Consider the following 16,575-nt stretch of genomic DNA (forward strand, 5'->3'; position numbering starts at 1 on the left):
TTCAGGGTTGATTTCTTTTAGGATTGACTGGTTTGGTTTCCTTGCTGTCCAAGAGACTCTGAAGAGTCTTCTCTGGCACTATAGTTTGAAAGCATCAGTTCTTTGGCACTCAGCCTTCTTTATGGTCCAATTCTCACATCTATACAATACTACTGGAAAAACCATAGCTTTGACTATCTGGATCTTTGTCAGAAAAGTGACATCTCCAAAGATAATTTAAAATTCAGATTTTCCTGTAAATTTTCCTAGACATAATTTATAATTTTTTAGTGTTGTTGGTCTGTTTCTCAGACAGTTCTGAACTAGAGACATGAAAAGTAGCCTTTCTTCTTTTGGCTGGTTTTTTTTTTTTTTTTACTATAGTTCAGTTATATCATGGGTACTTTAGACTTTTATGCTTGTCCTAGGACCCTAATAACACTGTTTCAGTGAAGAAGTATTCATATAGTCAAATAAGCAACTGATATGTTTGTTTATAGTTTGGGAATTTCCATATTAATAAGTATCAACAGTGATTGCTAAATATCTGTTTTAATAAAATTGTGTCATTTTTTAATAGTTTTTCCAATAAGAGAAGAAATGTTTATCTGTAAGAAATGTCCTTTGCCATTTACTGAACTGCCGCTGAATGCATAAATTTTGTCACAGAGACAAATGAGCAGTCTCTCACATTTAATGGTCCAGTTAGGTTCAGACTACCTTATGTCCTAAGAATTACCATAAAGATCATTTTATTTGCACAACCTGGAGCTAGCCCTGAAGTTATGCATGGGCCGGAAACTGGTGAATGTTGCCTAGAGACAAAGCGTTTGAGAATCTAAAGAATTGGGGCAATAAATCTGAGTTTATCTTAAAAGGTAAAATAAGAAGCTCTTTGCCTTAAATCTAGACAACATTTAGAGCCTTTGTTTCTCTCAAAGTGCCCCAGGCTGGTGGTGGTGTCCAGCTCTGCTGGGCTCAAACCCCAGCTCTACAATTTACTGACCTAGGACCCCAGACATATCACTCTTTCCTGCACTCAAGTTTGCCTTTATAAAACTGAGTAAATAAGAGCAAGCTCGTGGAGTGGCTGTAAGAATTCCTAGGCAGTAATGTCTAAAGCACCGAGCACAGCACAGTATATACTGGTGCCTTCGCTCCGTTTGCTTCTTTAATCTCCAGGCTTCCTATTACTATTTATAGGCTAACTGAATTAGAGGTTGAAGAACCACTTTTATGTGTGGTTTTCTTTAATTTGCTCTAAAGGTTCAAGGAAGAAACTGCAGCACACATCACATCTCTCAAAGCATCTCATCAGAGAGAAGTGGAGAAACTCCTTTGCCAAAATGCAGTTGAAAATTCTTCTTCCAAAGTAGCTGAATTAAATCGTAAAATAGCAACTCAGGAGGTAGGTGACTTTAATAAACTTTGACTGTAATGTGATTTTTTTTTTCACGATTGTTGCCAGAGTATCTGGAAGTACTTAACTTCACTGCTTGAGGTTGGTGATAGAAATGAGAAATTATCGTTGCTTTTTTTTTTTTAATAGGAGTTGACACCCTTACCATACATGTGTTTAACTATTCAACTTTACTGTTATAGATCTAAATAATTTTTTTGCAATTTTGTCCCTATCTTTCTCAAATAGTATTTCTCCTAAGTAGGTTGTAATAGGTGATTCAGGGATAAATTGAATGTGATTAGGACCTTAGCACTTGAACCTGTGTTGAACCATCTCCCTTCACCCCAAGTCCAAACTGACAAGTCACTCTTCTTTCCTGTTTTTCATTAAATAATGTTTCCTAGCCATTCAGGCATGGGGGTTAAAGTAATGAACAGAGACATGTACATAATTCTAGTCAATATGAAGCACAGTCATCTGAGAATTATGACAGGGCGTGTTGACAGTTCATCTGCATTTCCTCAAGTGTGTCGTCCTTCTTGGATAGTATATATGTCAGCTTGTAATATTTACCAGTGTCAACTATGTGGCCTGTCTTCTGTGGCTTTTGCAAGTTGAAAAAAAGTCATTAAAAGAGAACTTTCAACTTACTTTCAAACGAGGTACCTAAGAAAAAAGAAAAGAAAGCAAATATGGCAAAATACTGCTGCTGCTGCTAAGTCACTTCAGTCATGTGCAACTCTTTACGACCCCATAGACGGAAGCCCACCAGGCTCCCCCGTCCCTGGGATTCTCCAGGCAAGAACACTGGAGTGGGTTGCCATTTCCTTCTCCAATGTGTGAAAGTGAAGTCACTCAGTCATGTCTGACCCTTAGCGACTCCACGGACTGCAGCCCACCAGGCTCCTCCATCCATGGGATTTTCCAGGCAAGAGTACTGAAGTGGCTTGCCATTGTCTTCTCCGATGGCAAAACACTAGCAATGAGTAATTCAAGTTGAAGAATATATGAATGTTCCATGTGCTCTTCATCTTTTTTGTAGGTTTTAATTTTAAAAACCAAGCTGGGTAGAGGAGGGGACTTCAAGAAATAATTCTCTCATGCCCATCTTTCCCACCCATAATAATTTAACAGCATCTTAATTAAAAAGAAATCTATCAGTTGTGGAAGTTTGAGCATGGACAAATATGAGATATGAAGCTATTGTAAATTTTCTTTTATGTAAAAACATTATTGTTAGATTCAGGCAATTTTAAAATAGGATCCTTTTAATTTTTTTAATACATACAAAGGTCATTAGTTCACTTTCCTATATTTTTCAGATGTTCATGGAAAAACTTGACTAACACAGTACTTCTGACATAATTTCCTAGGTACTTATAAAACATTTTCAAAATCAAGTCAACGAGCTGCAGAGTAAGCAAGAGTCTCTTGTAGTTTCTCAAGTTCGAGAAGAAATCCTACAGAAAGAGGTAAGAAATAGCCAAAGTATTGGGCTAACATAAGCTTCTTAGCCATTTCAATCATATAGTCCTACATAATTTTTTAATTTAAATGTACAAATGGAGATAACTCAGAAATGTCTGTCATGTCAAGAAAACATTAATATTTCCCCCGATGAAGCTCAAATATCAATTAAATTATTTATGTTTGTATTTGTTAAGCTTTTCTGGGGAGTGGGGAAATGGGGCAGGTTTGATTTGGTTGTTTTGATTTTTTAGGAGGTAAAATTGTATAGTTAAGGCCATTTCTGCAATAAGTAGTAAGATTATTTAGTTAAGAAAAAGGTAAGTAAATTATTATGACAGTAATGCTGGATCATCAAGAACAATACCATTACAGGAAATAGATCTTTCTGGAAACTCACCATTTTGATTATTCTGAGATCCTTTTGATTCTAGAAAGTATGAAAAATAAACTGTGCATTCTATTCTTTGAAGCTTATACATCTTTTTTTATTATTATTATTCAAGGGCTTATTAAATCACATGATAAAAGTAAAACTTACAACTAAATTGCATCATGAAAAGATTAATAAAATACTCCACAGTCACACAACTATCCACTTAAACATCTTGTTCTAGGAGTTGAAGGACTATAGTTGAACACTGTGCATACTTTTCAGTGTCAAAAATGTACATAAAGTTTGTTGTATAAGTAATAAAGTTACAGAACCTCACAGACCTGAAGTAAAATTTTTAGGAAAACAGTAAAAGGAAATACGTGTTCATGTTTGCCAGATGAAGAGGAAGATCAGTTTTGGTCAAGTTATCGTGTTCTTAGTTTGGGAATAGCTACATATTTTGAAAACAGAAAAGCTGTAACACATGATTTCCAAGCCTGTTTAACTAGAAGACTAAGGAAATCACTTCATTTCTTGAGTAAAGCTAATGACAATCCGCCTTTTGATATGGACTGTACTTATGAAAGCTGTTTTAACAGGGCTTATTTATTCCCACCTTTGATAACCCTCTAAAGGTCCTCTCTGATGGCCTATGTGTTATGAACCATTTCCTCTCAGGCCAGTGGGAATATGAACCGTTCCTAGCCTGTATAAGTTCCAGGAATTACTCAGATTACTGTTTCTAGTGACTCCAAAATTGCCTCCAGCCAACACACTAGGTTGCCATAGAGCTCATATTGTTTGTTTCCCGTCTCTCATGAATTGTAGTCCCACAGTGCTATTGGCCAGTGCTTGAAAATAGTTGTCTCGTATATTGACTGGATTCTCTGGTTGTTTAAGAAATGTGTTGCTGTCGCATACTACACCATGGCTTCAAGTGAAAGCACACGGTGTATGTATCAAAAGTGGTGAATTCTGTTTTTTGACTGCTTGTTTTATAAAGCAGTTTCATAGAGCTATAAGAAAAAACTGAGTAATTTCAATTTCTTCAACATAGTTCAAGTCAGTTATTGGACCTTTTTAGGTTCCTTTGATAGTGTCATATTTACCCTGATTTTTTGTGATCCTTGATTCCCACATTGATTATCTGTGCATTTGAGTCAAGTTTGCTTTGGCAGGGATGGTTCTTCACCAGTCAGCTCAGCTTGGGTTTCTGGGTGTGTCTGCTGGTCATATCCTTGGCTGCGTAGGGCTTGCTTTCAGGGTCTGTTTTTGGGCAGGACCACTGCCTGAGCTCTGTAGTTGGGGCAAGAGGGATGCCACTGGCTGGGTACAGTTGGGCGGGATTTCTGGTTTGATTTCCATACCTAAGTGAAGCTATTTCCTAGCCTGTATCCACAGTACCAGGTGTGGCTTATGATCACTGTATGGCTAAATATTTACTTGAACCTACATTTTATAATAGGAGTCAAAATTGTAATAATGATAGTTGCTGTTTATTAAGGGTTTCCTGTACACCAGGCACTGTGTTCAGTGTTTTGTGTGGTTCTCACAATAACCCAAAAGAGTCGGTACTATTATTCCCATTTTATATACGAAGAAACTGATGGTAAGAAAAATGAAACAACTTACCTGAGGTGGTGGTTGTTGTTCAGTCCCTAAGTCACGTCCGACTCTTTGTGACCCCATGAACTGCAGTACGCCAGGCTTCCCTGTCCTTCACTATCTCCCTGAGTTTGCTCAAATTCACATCCCTGAGTCATTGATGCCATCCAACCATCTCATCCTCTGTTGCCGCCTTCTCCTCTTGCCCCCAATCTTTCCCAGCATCAGGGTCTTTTCCAATGAATTGGTTCTCTCATCAGGTGGCTAAAGTAACCTGAGGTTACCAGGCCATAACTGAAATACCAGCATAGGACTCAGGGCCTCTGGCTCCAGATTCAAGGCTCTCAGTTACTTTACTTTTTCACCAGTCCCCTATCATCAGACATTCAGGTTGTTGCCAGGTTTTTCTATAGTATTCAAGTAGCAGAAAGCATTTTTTTTAACCTCACACCTTTCTTTTTTTTTTGAGGTGTTTGGATTATTTAGCAAATGGATATGATAAGAACTTTAGACAGTATACATGGTCCCAGGGATATTGAGAGAGAGAGAGAGTGTGTGTGTGTGTGTGCGTTTTAAAGCAGGAAACACTTTTGATCATGCATCTTTCCTTATGTATCCAGTTGCCTCCAGTGGACATATTCACTAAAAATTCAGTAAAATATAAGAATCTTTTTAAAGACTCAACTTTAATTATACTCTTAAAGGCGCTTTTTAAGAGGTACAAATGAAGAAAAGTTATCTCTACTCTTTGTCTAGAATCAAATCTCTGAATTTATGTATTTACAAATGAATGTTTAATCTTTGAAAGCTGACTCTATTGTTTTATTCATGGATAATTGTTAAGCACCTACTCTCTTAACAAGAGAGTGCACAGCTGTAGGAGCTAGGCACACTGAAGAGAACAAAGACAAAATCCCAGTTCTCATGGAGCTTATCCAGAGAAGGCAATGGCACCCCACTCCAGTACTCTTGCCTGGAGAATCCCATGGACGGAGGAGCCTGGTAGGGCTCAGTCCATGGGGTTGCTAAGAGTCGGACACGACTGAACGACTTCACTTTCACTTTTCACTTTCATGCATTGGAGATGGAAATGGCAACCCGCTCCAGTGTTCTTGCCTGGAGAATCCCAGGGACGGGGGAGCCTGGTGGGCTGCTTTCTATGGGGTCGCACAGAGTTGGACACGACTGAACTGACTTAGCAACAGCAGCAGCATGGAGCTTATATTTTGTTTAGGTAATGAGACCATAACAAATAGAAGTTCTGATAGAAAAGATCAACTGAGTCAACATTTGTAAAGTACTTAGCATAGCGCCTAGCCCATGATACTGCCATAACTCATTACTGCTTATCCTTTAAGACAGTTCAGACCCAGCTGCCTCCGATTGAGCATCCTGCGGCCACCACTCCTTCCGGTTACGCATCCCTGACTCACCACCTTACTGTGCATGCATCTCTCCACTGCAGCATATCATGTTAGAATTGTCACTCACTCACCTGCTCCTTCCTCTAGACCAGAACTTTCCTGGTGTACCCAGAATAGTTTGCCTGTGGTCACAAGATGATGGTGACTGGAAAGCTGGTCTAAAAACAAACTCAGTCATTTTTCAATCATTAAAATGTTTGTAGAGTATCGGGGACCAGCCTCGATATGGCCCAGGGTATCCTCGGGATGAACGGCATCGGCGTCAGAGAGAGAGAGAAAGAGAGAGACAGGGGCTGATGATTCCTTGGTTTACGCTGGAAACCAATAAAACCCCAGCACGGGGTTTGCTCTGTTTACGTAGGCCGCAGGCGCCCTCTCGAATCACTGGAGGCACCCCACCAGGGCACCCCCTCGAGTGGGTCTTAGAAGCCCAGGCAGATAAGTAAACTCAGAGGGCCCAGCGCTCCAAGGATCTCAACCAGAAAAAGGAGAATAGAGAAAAGGACGGAAAAAGAGAAAGAACGACACGGGGAGACCAAGCTTCAGTGAGCAAGGCCCAAAACTTTATTTTCCAGTGCTGCTTTTATACCCTAAGTTATGTGCATAAGAAACAGAAAACGGGAGGTATAGAGTCACGCCAAAATTACTAGGGGTCAGCAGTCTTGATTCTTATCAGGATCAGGGCTTATTTTTGTGTGTCTCGTGATAAAAGTTTTAGGTGGTTTACATCATCTTCTGGCCAGGGGGCCTACTAACAGTTTTATGGCCCTCTCTCCTAACAATAGGTTAGTTAGCAAGTAAAAGGCTTATATTCTTTTAAGGTGACTTTCCTAAAGTTAGGTGCTAGACACATAACAAAGTTACATTCCTATAAGGCACCGGTGTAGTGAGCTACAAGAAAGGAATTTATTAACTTAAGATCTGATGTGGTTAAATCAAAGGCTACTACTTATATTCTCTATATGTGATTAATATATTTCTAAGGATACAATAGATAGAGGAAACTTTGCAGCAAGCATTGATTCAACAATGAAATCTTTTTTAGTACTACTCTAATGATTTTAACTTCTTCAACAGATTCCTGTATTTTAGAATATTAGGCTTTCTGTCCTTGCATGGCTGGGAGGCTATAAACAGTCACACTCATAGTTGTAAGAGCCCGGACAAACTTGTCATGCAAGTTAGCTATCAGAGGGGCTTGGATTGGAACACTCTTATTAAGCCAAGGAGAACTTTTAAACTACAGCTCTGAATTAATGTTTTCAGAGAAAGGTGGTTGGGGGGAAGCCCCCGTAAGTATTAGAGGACTTGGTAAGAGGCGTAAGATAGTAAAGCAGTCAGACTCCGGTTTTCTTTGGGGTAGATGCTCAGGTAAGTCCACGGGGTTCCTTGAGTCCTGATTAGCCTTTGCCGTCAGGCCTCTTCCCCAGTTGACCTTTGCCACGGGTAGGATTTCCCTCGCTGGCTCCCAGCAGTAGAGGATGAACAGATTTGACTAATACATGTATGACAGTGCTTCTGACAACTTTCTTAGTTCAATAATCATTGCTCGTTTTGTTTTGGGAGTAGTTTTTGTTTGCAGGGGTTTTTTTTTACAATTTTGTTTTCAGACAAGATTTTTTTGCCCACCACTCAATACCATGGCATGGTATGTACAGCGTCTCCCCAGCCTTTCTGTAAGTCATCCCCATTAAGGTCTGTTTATTTATTTGGTCATTGGTGATATCCAGGATGGCCTACATTTAAACTATTTAGATTTGCCACTGATTTAATTTGCTTATATTTTCACATTTTTTAAATTAACCTCAGAAGAGTATATTGTTTCTTTTTTTTTTTTTAAGTATTATTGGTGTTTTTAGGTACTAGGTGGTTCCTTGTAAAACATGACTGATTGTTAACTTTATCCATTTTCATTTGCTTGTTAATTATTTTTCATTTTGATAACAGTTGGCAGGTTATCATAATTATATGGTATAAAGAGTGCTATTGTTTTATGAAGTCCAATATAGAGATCCCTCATATCACCTCCATTTCACTCCCTGGTGCCATAAAAATTTTTCCTTTTTTTTTTCTGGGCCATGACATGAAAAAGGAGGTACTGTGATAGACTGTCATCTCTATCAGGACAGGGACTGTGTACTCTAGAACCTAAGACACAGCCAGCACAGAAAGAGTTCAGCACTTTCTTATCTCTCTTTTATATGTGTATGTTCAAATGTGGAATGAATTATTATAAGTTATAAGATGATAAGAACTAGAAGAGAATTACAAGTAGAATTATAGGGAATTGAAAAAAAAGGATTCATATTTATTTAACTCTCTGTGTGCTTTAAATATATTATTTAATCCAAAAAGTAGTCACACTATTAACATATACTTTGTAGCAAGGCTGAATACATCAAAGAAAGTGTCCAACTTTATTTTGAGCACTACAGCCAGCCTGCATACCTGGAAGGGAGAAAGTGGTCCAGTCATCTGGAACCTTTTCGAATGTGAGGTCAGTTCAGAGCTGGGATGAGCCTTTACTTTCTGGACCGAAGAAATGAAAGCTATTACTCTAACAACTCCAGATACCTTTGATGTTAACAAGAAGGTTCTGGTCTAAAGAAATTTTATACAAAGAATATGCAGTGAATGTTCTTACTTCCAGTGATTGCTGATGAAAAATGAATTATTTCCTTGTATAATTTCCCATTTATTTCATATCTCTTTTTTAATATAAATTTATTTATTTTAATTGGAGGCTAATTACAATATTGTAGTGGTTTTGCCATACATTGACATGAATGTGCCATATCTCAACTGTAGATTACAAAACTCTTGGAAGAATTGAGAGAAGCCAAAGAAAATCATACACCGGAGATGAAACACTTTATGATCTTAGAAAAGAAAATCAAACAGATGGAAATGAGACATGAGCAAAGAGAACAGGAGCTTCAGCAGGTAAATTAGTAAATCACATTGACATATTTGTACAGTTCTTCACATTTAAGTACTTCCAGTTTACTATGTTTTTGTCATCCCTAACAGATTACTTCTTTCAGAATGTTTTCATTATATATTGATTTTATTATAGATAAATGTATAGCTTTTAAGAAAAAATAAGACTAATTGTCAACTACCTGAAGATTGGTTTACCTTATATCTAGAAAAATAGAGAAACAGCTTTTGTATTATGTTCTTAATTATTGATGAATGCCTAAAAGAAAGGCATTTTACCCTGGGAATAGGACTCTTGGGAACCATGTTACATATTTAAGTCATTTCAATAAACAGCTCATACAGCTCTATATCAAAAACAAAACAAACATTGGCAGAAGATCTAGATAGATACTTCTTCAAAGAACATACACAGATGGCCAAAAAGGAAAGAAAAGATGCTCAGCATCACTAAGTACCAAAGAAATGCAAATCAAATCTACAATGAGATAGCACCTCTTACCAGAATGGCCATCATGAAAAAGTGTACAAACAGTAAGTGCTGGAAATGGTGTGGAGAAAAGGGGACTCTCATACACTGTTAGTGAAAATGTAAATTGGTACAACCACTCTGGAGAACAGTATGGAGGTTCCTTAAAAAACTAAACATTGAAATACCATATGACCCAGCAGTCCCACTCCTGGGCATATATCTGAAGAAAACCATAATTCGAAAAGTTACATGCACCCCTGTGTTCATTGAAGCACTGTTTACAATAGCCAAGCTAGGGAAGCAACCTAAATGTCCATCAATAGAGGAATGGATAAAGAAGATATGGTACATATATACAAGGGAATATTACTCAGCCATAAGAAAGAACAAAATAATACCATTTGCAACAACATGGATGAACCCAGAGACTATCATACCAAGTGAAGCAAGTTAGAGAAAGACAGATATCTTACTATATTGCTTGTATGTGGAATCTATAAAAAAAGATGATACAAATGAACATATTTACAAAAGAGACTTTCAAAAACAAACTTACGGTTATCAAAGGGGAAATGTGATATAAGGGAGGGATAAATTAGGAGTTTGGGATTACCGTATAGACACCACTACATATAACCAATAGGGACCTACTGTATAGCACAGAGAATTTTACTCAGTATTCTATAGTAACCCATAAAGGAAAAAAAATCTGAAAAAGAAAGAATATTTGTATATGTATAAGTGAATCACTTTCAATACACCTGAAACTAACACAACATTATAAATCAACTACTCCAGTAAAATTGCAAACTCAGAACTGAGAGCAGCTTCCAAATAGCAAGGAAAACCACAGGTTTAAAGGGTCCCTTTCACACCTGACTGAAAATACTAAATTTCTTGCATAATTTCAATTCTGGAAAAAAAAACACAAGACCAAAAAAATATACTACCATGTAGCTTCTTAGAAACATCTCTACTGTTACTGTGGGAAACAGGTCTCCACTAGAAAGTGCAAAGGTTTCACTATATGTGGTGCTAGAGCAGTCTTTTGACTTCATCGTTCTGTTTCGTTTTCTATTGGAGTAGTTGATTTACAATGTTGTGTTAGTTTCTGGTATACAGCAAAGTGATTCATTTATACATATACTCTTTTTCAAATTCTAACTGAAGATAAAAATATCATCATCTTAAGCAGGGCTTCCAAGGTGGCACTGGTGGTGAAGAATCTTCCTGCCAGTGCAGGAGACACAAGAGACACAGGGTCAATCCCTGGGTGAGAAGATCTCCTGGAGTAGGAAATAGCACCCCACTCCAGTATTGCCTGGAAAATTTCGTTGGCAGACGAGCCTGGCAGGATACAGTCCATCAGACTGCATAGAGTTGGACATGACTAAGCACACACACACATCTCAATTAATATAGAAAAAACATTTAACACAAACACCCATTCTTGATAAAAACTCTCAACAAATTAGGTATAAAATAACATACCTCAACATGATAAAGGCCATATATCACAGGACCACATGTGTGTGTGTTAGTCTTTCAGTCGTGTCTGACTCATTGTGACCCCATGGACTGTAGCCCGCCAGACTCCTCTGTCCATGGAATTCTCCAGGCAAGAATACTGGAGTGGGTTGCCTTTCAGTTATCATCAAAATCAGTAGTGACAGGTTGGAAGCTTTTCCGCTAAGATCAGAAACAAGAGAAGAATGCTCATTCTCAACACTCTCATTCAACATAGTATTAGAAGCCTTAGCCAGAGCAGTCAGGCAAAGGATGAAATTGTTTCTATTTGTGAATGACATTATTTTATATAGAGAAAATCCTAAAAACTCTACCTAAAAACTGCTAGTTAGCAAATTCAGTAAAGTTCACTGATACCAAAATCGGTATACAAAGTCAGTAATGTGTCTATATACTAACAACAAATTATCTGAAGAATAAAATAATTCTATTTATAATAATATCAAAAAGAATAAAATACTTGGAAATAAATCTATCCAAGGAGGTAAAAGATCTGTATATTGATAACTATAAGGCATTGATGAAAGAAATTAAAGACAAAGGTATTCAGTGTTCATGATTTATAAGGATTTTGATATTGTAAAATGTCCAAAGCCATCTATAGATTCACTGTGATCTCTGTCAAGATTCCAATGGCATTTTTTATACTAATAGAAAAAGCATACTGAAATTTGTTGGAACCACAAAGATCATGCAGAGTCAAAGCAATCCTAAGGAATCCTAACAAAGCAGGAGGCATCTTCATTTCCTAATTTCAAACTATATTACAAAGCTGAAGTAATCAAAACAGTACGGTCCTGGCATTAAAAACAAACACATAGCCCAAAGGAATAGAATCTAGAACCCAGAAATAAATCCACGTATACATATTTGATAAGGGAGCCAAGAATACTTAGTGGAGAAACGACACTTTTCATTATAAATGGTTCTAGGGAAATGTAATATTTACATGCAAAAGACAAACTAGATCCCTGTCTTATACCATTCACAAAAACTACTCTGAATGGATTAAAGACCAGAAAGCATAAAATTCTTAGAATAAAACACAGGGTAAAAGTTTGCTGATATGTGTCTTGTCATAGATCCCTTTTGGATGTGATACCTAAAGCACAAGCAACAAAATAATAAATAAATGGGACCACATCAAACTAAAAAAGCATCTGCACAACCACGGAAATAATCAACATGATGTAAAGGCAAGCTGTGATTCATACAACTCAATAGCAAAAAAAAACTAATTAAAAAAATAGTCAAAGGATCTGAATAGATGTTGTTCTAAAGAAGATATTTAAATGCCCCACAGCTATATGAAAAGATGCTCAACATCACTAATTGTCAGTGAAATGCAAGTTAAACCCACATGAGGCCATATCAAAAAGAGTATTTGTCTGCTCAGTCGTGTCCGACTCTTTGCGACCCCATGGACTGCAGCACGCCAGGCCTCCCTGTCCATCACCAACTCCCAGAGTTTACCCAAACTCATGTCCACTGAGTTGGTGATGCCATCTAACCATCTCATCCTCTGTTGTCCCCTTCTCCTCCTGCCTTCAATCTTTCCCAGCATCAGGGTCTTTTCAAATGAGTCAGCTCTTCGCATCAGGTGTCCATAGTTTTGGATCTTCACCTTCAGCATCAGTCCTTCCAATGAACACTCAGGACTGATCTCCTTTAGTATAGATTGGTTGGATCTCCTTGCAGGGACTCTCAAGAGTCTTCTCCAACACCACAGTTTCAAAAGCATCAATTCTTCAGCACTCAGTTTTCTTTATAGTCCAACTCTCACATCCATACATGACTACTGGAAAAACCATAGTCTTGACTAGACAGACCTCTGTTGGCAAAGTAATGTCTCTGCTTTTTAATATGCTGCCTAGGTTGGTCATAACTTTCTTTCCAAGGAGTTAGCATCTTTTAATTGTATACCTTAAACTTGTACAAAGTTATGTCAATTATATCTGAATATGATTGACAAATCATTAAATGCCAAGTTTTAATATATGAGACATCAAAATAATGAGTTGAAAATTCATACGGCATTTTGTATTCCCCATAACTCAAGCATCTATTTATACAATGTCTGAAATTCTTTTATTTCATTAATAAATTATGAAGTAATTATTCTGTAGCCAGGCAGAAGTATCAATAAAAGTTTTCTTGCAGAGGTTCAGCATGTATAATATCTGGAAGCATTATTGGTTTTGTTGCCGTAACCAGTTATTTTTTTATGTCTAGCTTTGTGTGGTTTGTACTGTCTATGATTAACATGTCCCTTCTAGTAAGGTATTTTATTAACAAAATTATAAGAACAGTATTGTAAGTTACTGGACAAGGTACTTATTTCACAGCTGAAAAAAACTGATCCACATAAACAAGGCAGTGTAGTATGGGTAGTTAAGAGCAGGCGCCCTGGGGCCAGCGCGCCTGTGTGTGAATTCTAACTCTGCCTCCAGTGGCCTCTGTGTGAATCCAGGGCAAATTAATCTTTTTACCTATTTGTGACTTATTTCCCTACCTATTAAATAGAGATGGATATGTAGAATATCTCCTAGTGTGTTACAAGATTAAATGTTAACATATGTAAGACTTAAAGCCAAGCCTGGCACATGATAGGTGTCAACGTATGGTTCATTAGTGGTGATATGTTGCATTAAAACTGTCTTGACTGTATCTCAAGTACAGTTCTTAAGAACAGGATTTTAGGGATGTTTGAATTCATTCCAAGGTATTAAATTCTTTAAATGCCCTGTCCCCAACCCAGGCTTAAAATGAAACACTTTAAACTTCTTAACTCCCTATCAGAATTAGATACTAAAATTCCCATTTACTCTTTACTTATAAGCCTTTATTGATCCAATGGGGCCTGTTAGATAAGGCTCCTCTCCCTCTGCCCCATCCCCTCTGATACATAGGTTGCCAGATTACCGTTGTCAGTACTGGCCCAGCTGAGCTCCTAGAAGCTGTTCAAGGCTCATTACCCTCATGATAAACTCTTAACAGTAAGGTGGTATTTTTAATTTGCAGATAATACAGCAGACACACCAAGTAGTAGAAACCGAGCAAAACAAAGAAATTGAGAAATGGAAAAGACTTGCACAGCTGAAGAATCGGGAGCTGGACAAGTTCCGAACGGAGTTAGATTCGATCTTGGATGTTCTCAGAGAGCTGCACCGGCAGGGGGTGGTCGTGCCAGTTGCTTTGGCAGAAGTGAATGCACCAGAGTATTAGTAGAAACTCACATGTCACGTGACCTCACAGAGAGGCCTGAAGATGGTTGGGGTCCCCGTCAGAAGGAGGCTTTTGAAAAAAGTGTTCCAGTATGTTGCTGGAACACAAGAACAACATTTCAAAATAAATTATATTTTACCAGCTAGGGGAAAATAAGAGCAGCGTTAGTGGTGTATTTTACTGGAAAAAATTAGTCATCAACATTTTAAATAATTTACGGACAAGTCCCTTTATGGCAGATGATTAGAACTGGTGATATTTATTGCAAAAGGCCTCACTTACACACTAGATATGGCAGGAAAATAAAATTGCAGATACTTGGCCATTATTGACTAGGTGTGTATTTTTAATTCTTGCCCAGAAGAACAGCTCCTCTTTCTCACAGAAATGGGGGGGGTGGGGAAATGTGAGCACAGTGGCTCAGACCATCACTGGTGTAATGGTGCTTCGTGTTCATTCTGATGAGAGTCGTAACTTGCGTACAGGTAGGTAGTGAACTCTCGTGTTCTTCCAGACTTCCACTCCTACCTCTAGGTGGCTTATTTTGCACCTGATACAAGGTGCAAGGTATATATCACAAGTAATAGGGGAATTTGATTTATTCACTGTTTTGTTTATGCTATGTGTTTCAAATGCCAGTCCCTCTTTTGTAACTCTAAGGTGATAAACAGAATGCAACATTTTTACTTCATTTAAGAAGTAAATATATGTTCACTAAAGAAATTAAAAGCATGCGTAAAAGTAGCCAGAGTATTCTCTTACTTCACAGTTCCATTTCCAAAAGCAGTAGTAGGCACATGAGATACTGGTACATGAAAGCTGTAGCTGGGGCTTTCCCTGGTGGCCGCTTTGTTTTCAGATGTTCTGGCTCACTGCTGTCCAATAGGAGGATCCTGTGAGCCACGTGTCATTTTAAAATTTTTATAGCCACATTTAAAAAGGTAAAAAGAAATGATGTTAATTTTGGTAATTTATGTAATATATCTAAAATAATATAAAAATTGGGATTTTAAATTCTTTTTTTCATCCTAAGTTTTCCAAAATCAGGCAAGTTTTCCATTTATAGCACATCTCAGTTTGAACCAGCCACATTCTAAGTGCTCAATAACCACATGCCACCAAGTGCAATTCTAGAAGAATCATTGCAAAGTGAAGTACTTTATAAAGGACATGTGAAGTAGAACTTGGTAAACTTATAGGTATTAAATGTGAAATGTGGAAATTAAATATAAGGAATACAATTAATGTCTTGATGTCCAGCATTTTAAATTCCCTTTTCCTAAGGGTAGAAAGCATTAATTATAGTTTGCTATTTTTTATGTGAAAGAGTTGTAAGTTATAAACTATTTTGGTTATTATTTGAGTGTGTTTTGTATACTTTTTATTTGCAAACCTATTCATTTGTAACTGTACCTTCCCTTTGTCTTTTTGACTGACTCTGCGTGGACCATTCATTCTAAGCACAAGCATGGCTGATTCTGAAACACGAGTAGTACAGACATCAAACAGATTATCAGTTCCAGAGAGGGTACATCCTGTTTTGATGAGGACTCCGTATTTTGGAATAAGCTGCACACGTGACACAGCTTCAGTTAAAGGTCCGTATGCACTATGAGAACTGCTAGTTACAACCAGAAACCTCAGAGACAATATCTCAGCCCTTAGTTTTTGCACTGAGGGTCTAGGATGAGAACACAGGTGGACACATTTAGACCATCTTGAAAAAAAGAAAGGCTTTTATGAAAATTCAGACTCCAGAGATTATCAATCCTCTTCCACCAGTTCTATCCCCTCACAATGTCCTAAGACACCTGCATCCACAGGCTTGCCAGCCCTTCAGGAAGGGCAAACTTCAAGATTCTGCTCAAGATTCAAGGTTGCTGCTCACACCATTGCTTTTGTGTGAGCAGAGAGGTTTACAATCAGATCTATTACTTGTGAGACCACAGCATTCCATAACTAGCTCTACCCGTTGACCCTCAGAAATCCAGGCTTTAATATTAGGGTTCCAGTCCATACTGGAACAATTCTAAATCGGTGACTAAATACCAAGAAGATGGTGGCCAAACCTAAGGGTGCTAATTGGGGAGGTCCAAAATCTACAGGCACCTTATTTAACAAGTCATTTTAATTTTACCCAAGATTAAACACTTATTCA

At 37.7% G+C, this 16,575-nt stretch overlaps 1 protein-coding gene across 2 annotated transcripts in view; it reads left to right on the forward strand.

The window, feature by feature from the left end:
* CEP162 (centrosomal protein 162) overlaps positions 1–15,829 on the forward strand; it is a 99,949-nt gene extending 84,120 nt beyond the window's left edge. For both annotated transcript variants that reach the window (XM_055433902.2, XM_055433903.2), the window contains 4 exons: positions 1,246–1,387; positions 2,755–2,853; positions 9,062–9,196; positions 14,214–15,829. In XM_055433902.2, the coding sequence (XP_055289877.2) occupies positions 1,246–1,387; positions 2,755–2,853; positions 9,062–9,196; positions 14,214–14,417 (580 nt within the window). In that variant the 3' untranslated portion in view covers positions 14,418–15,829. The remainder of the gene's footprint in view (positions 1–1,245; positions 1,388–2,754; positions 2,854–9,061; positions 9,197–14,213) is intronic.
* The last annotated feature ends 746 nt before the right edge of the window (positions 15,830–16,575 follow it).

The sequence above is a fragment of the Moschus berezovskii genome, chromosome 10, assembly GCF_049115385.1.
Source record: "Moschus berezovskii isolate FMDL1 chromosome 10, NW_MosBer_1.0, whole genome shotgun sequence".
Lineage (NCBI taxonomy): Eukaryota > Metazoa > Chordata > Mammalia > Artiodactyla > Moschidae > Moschus > Moschus berezovskii.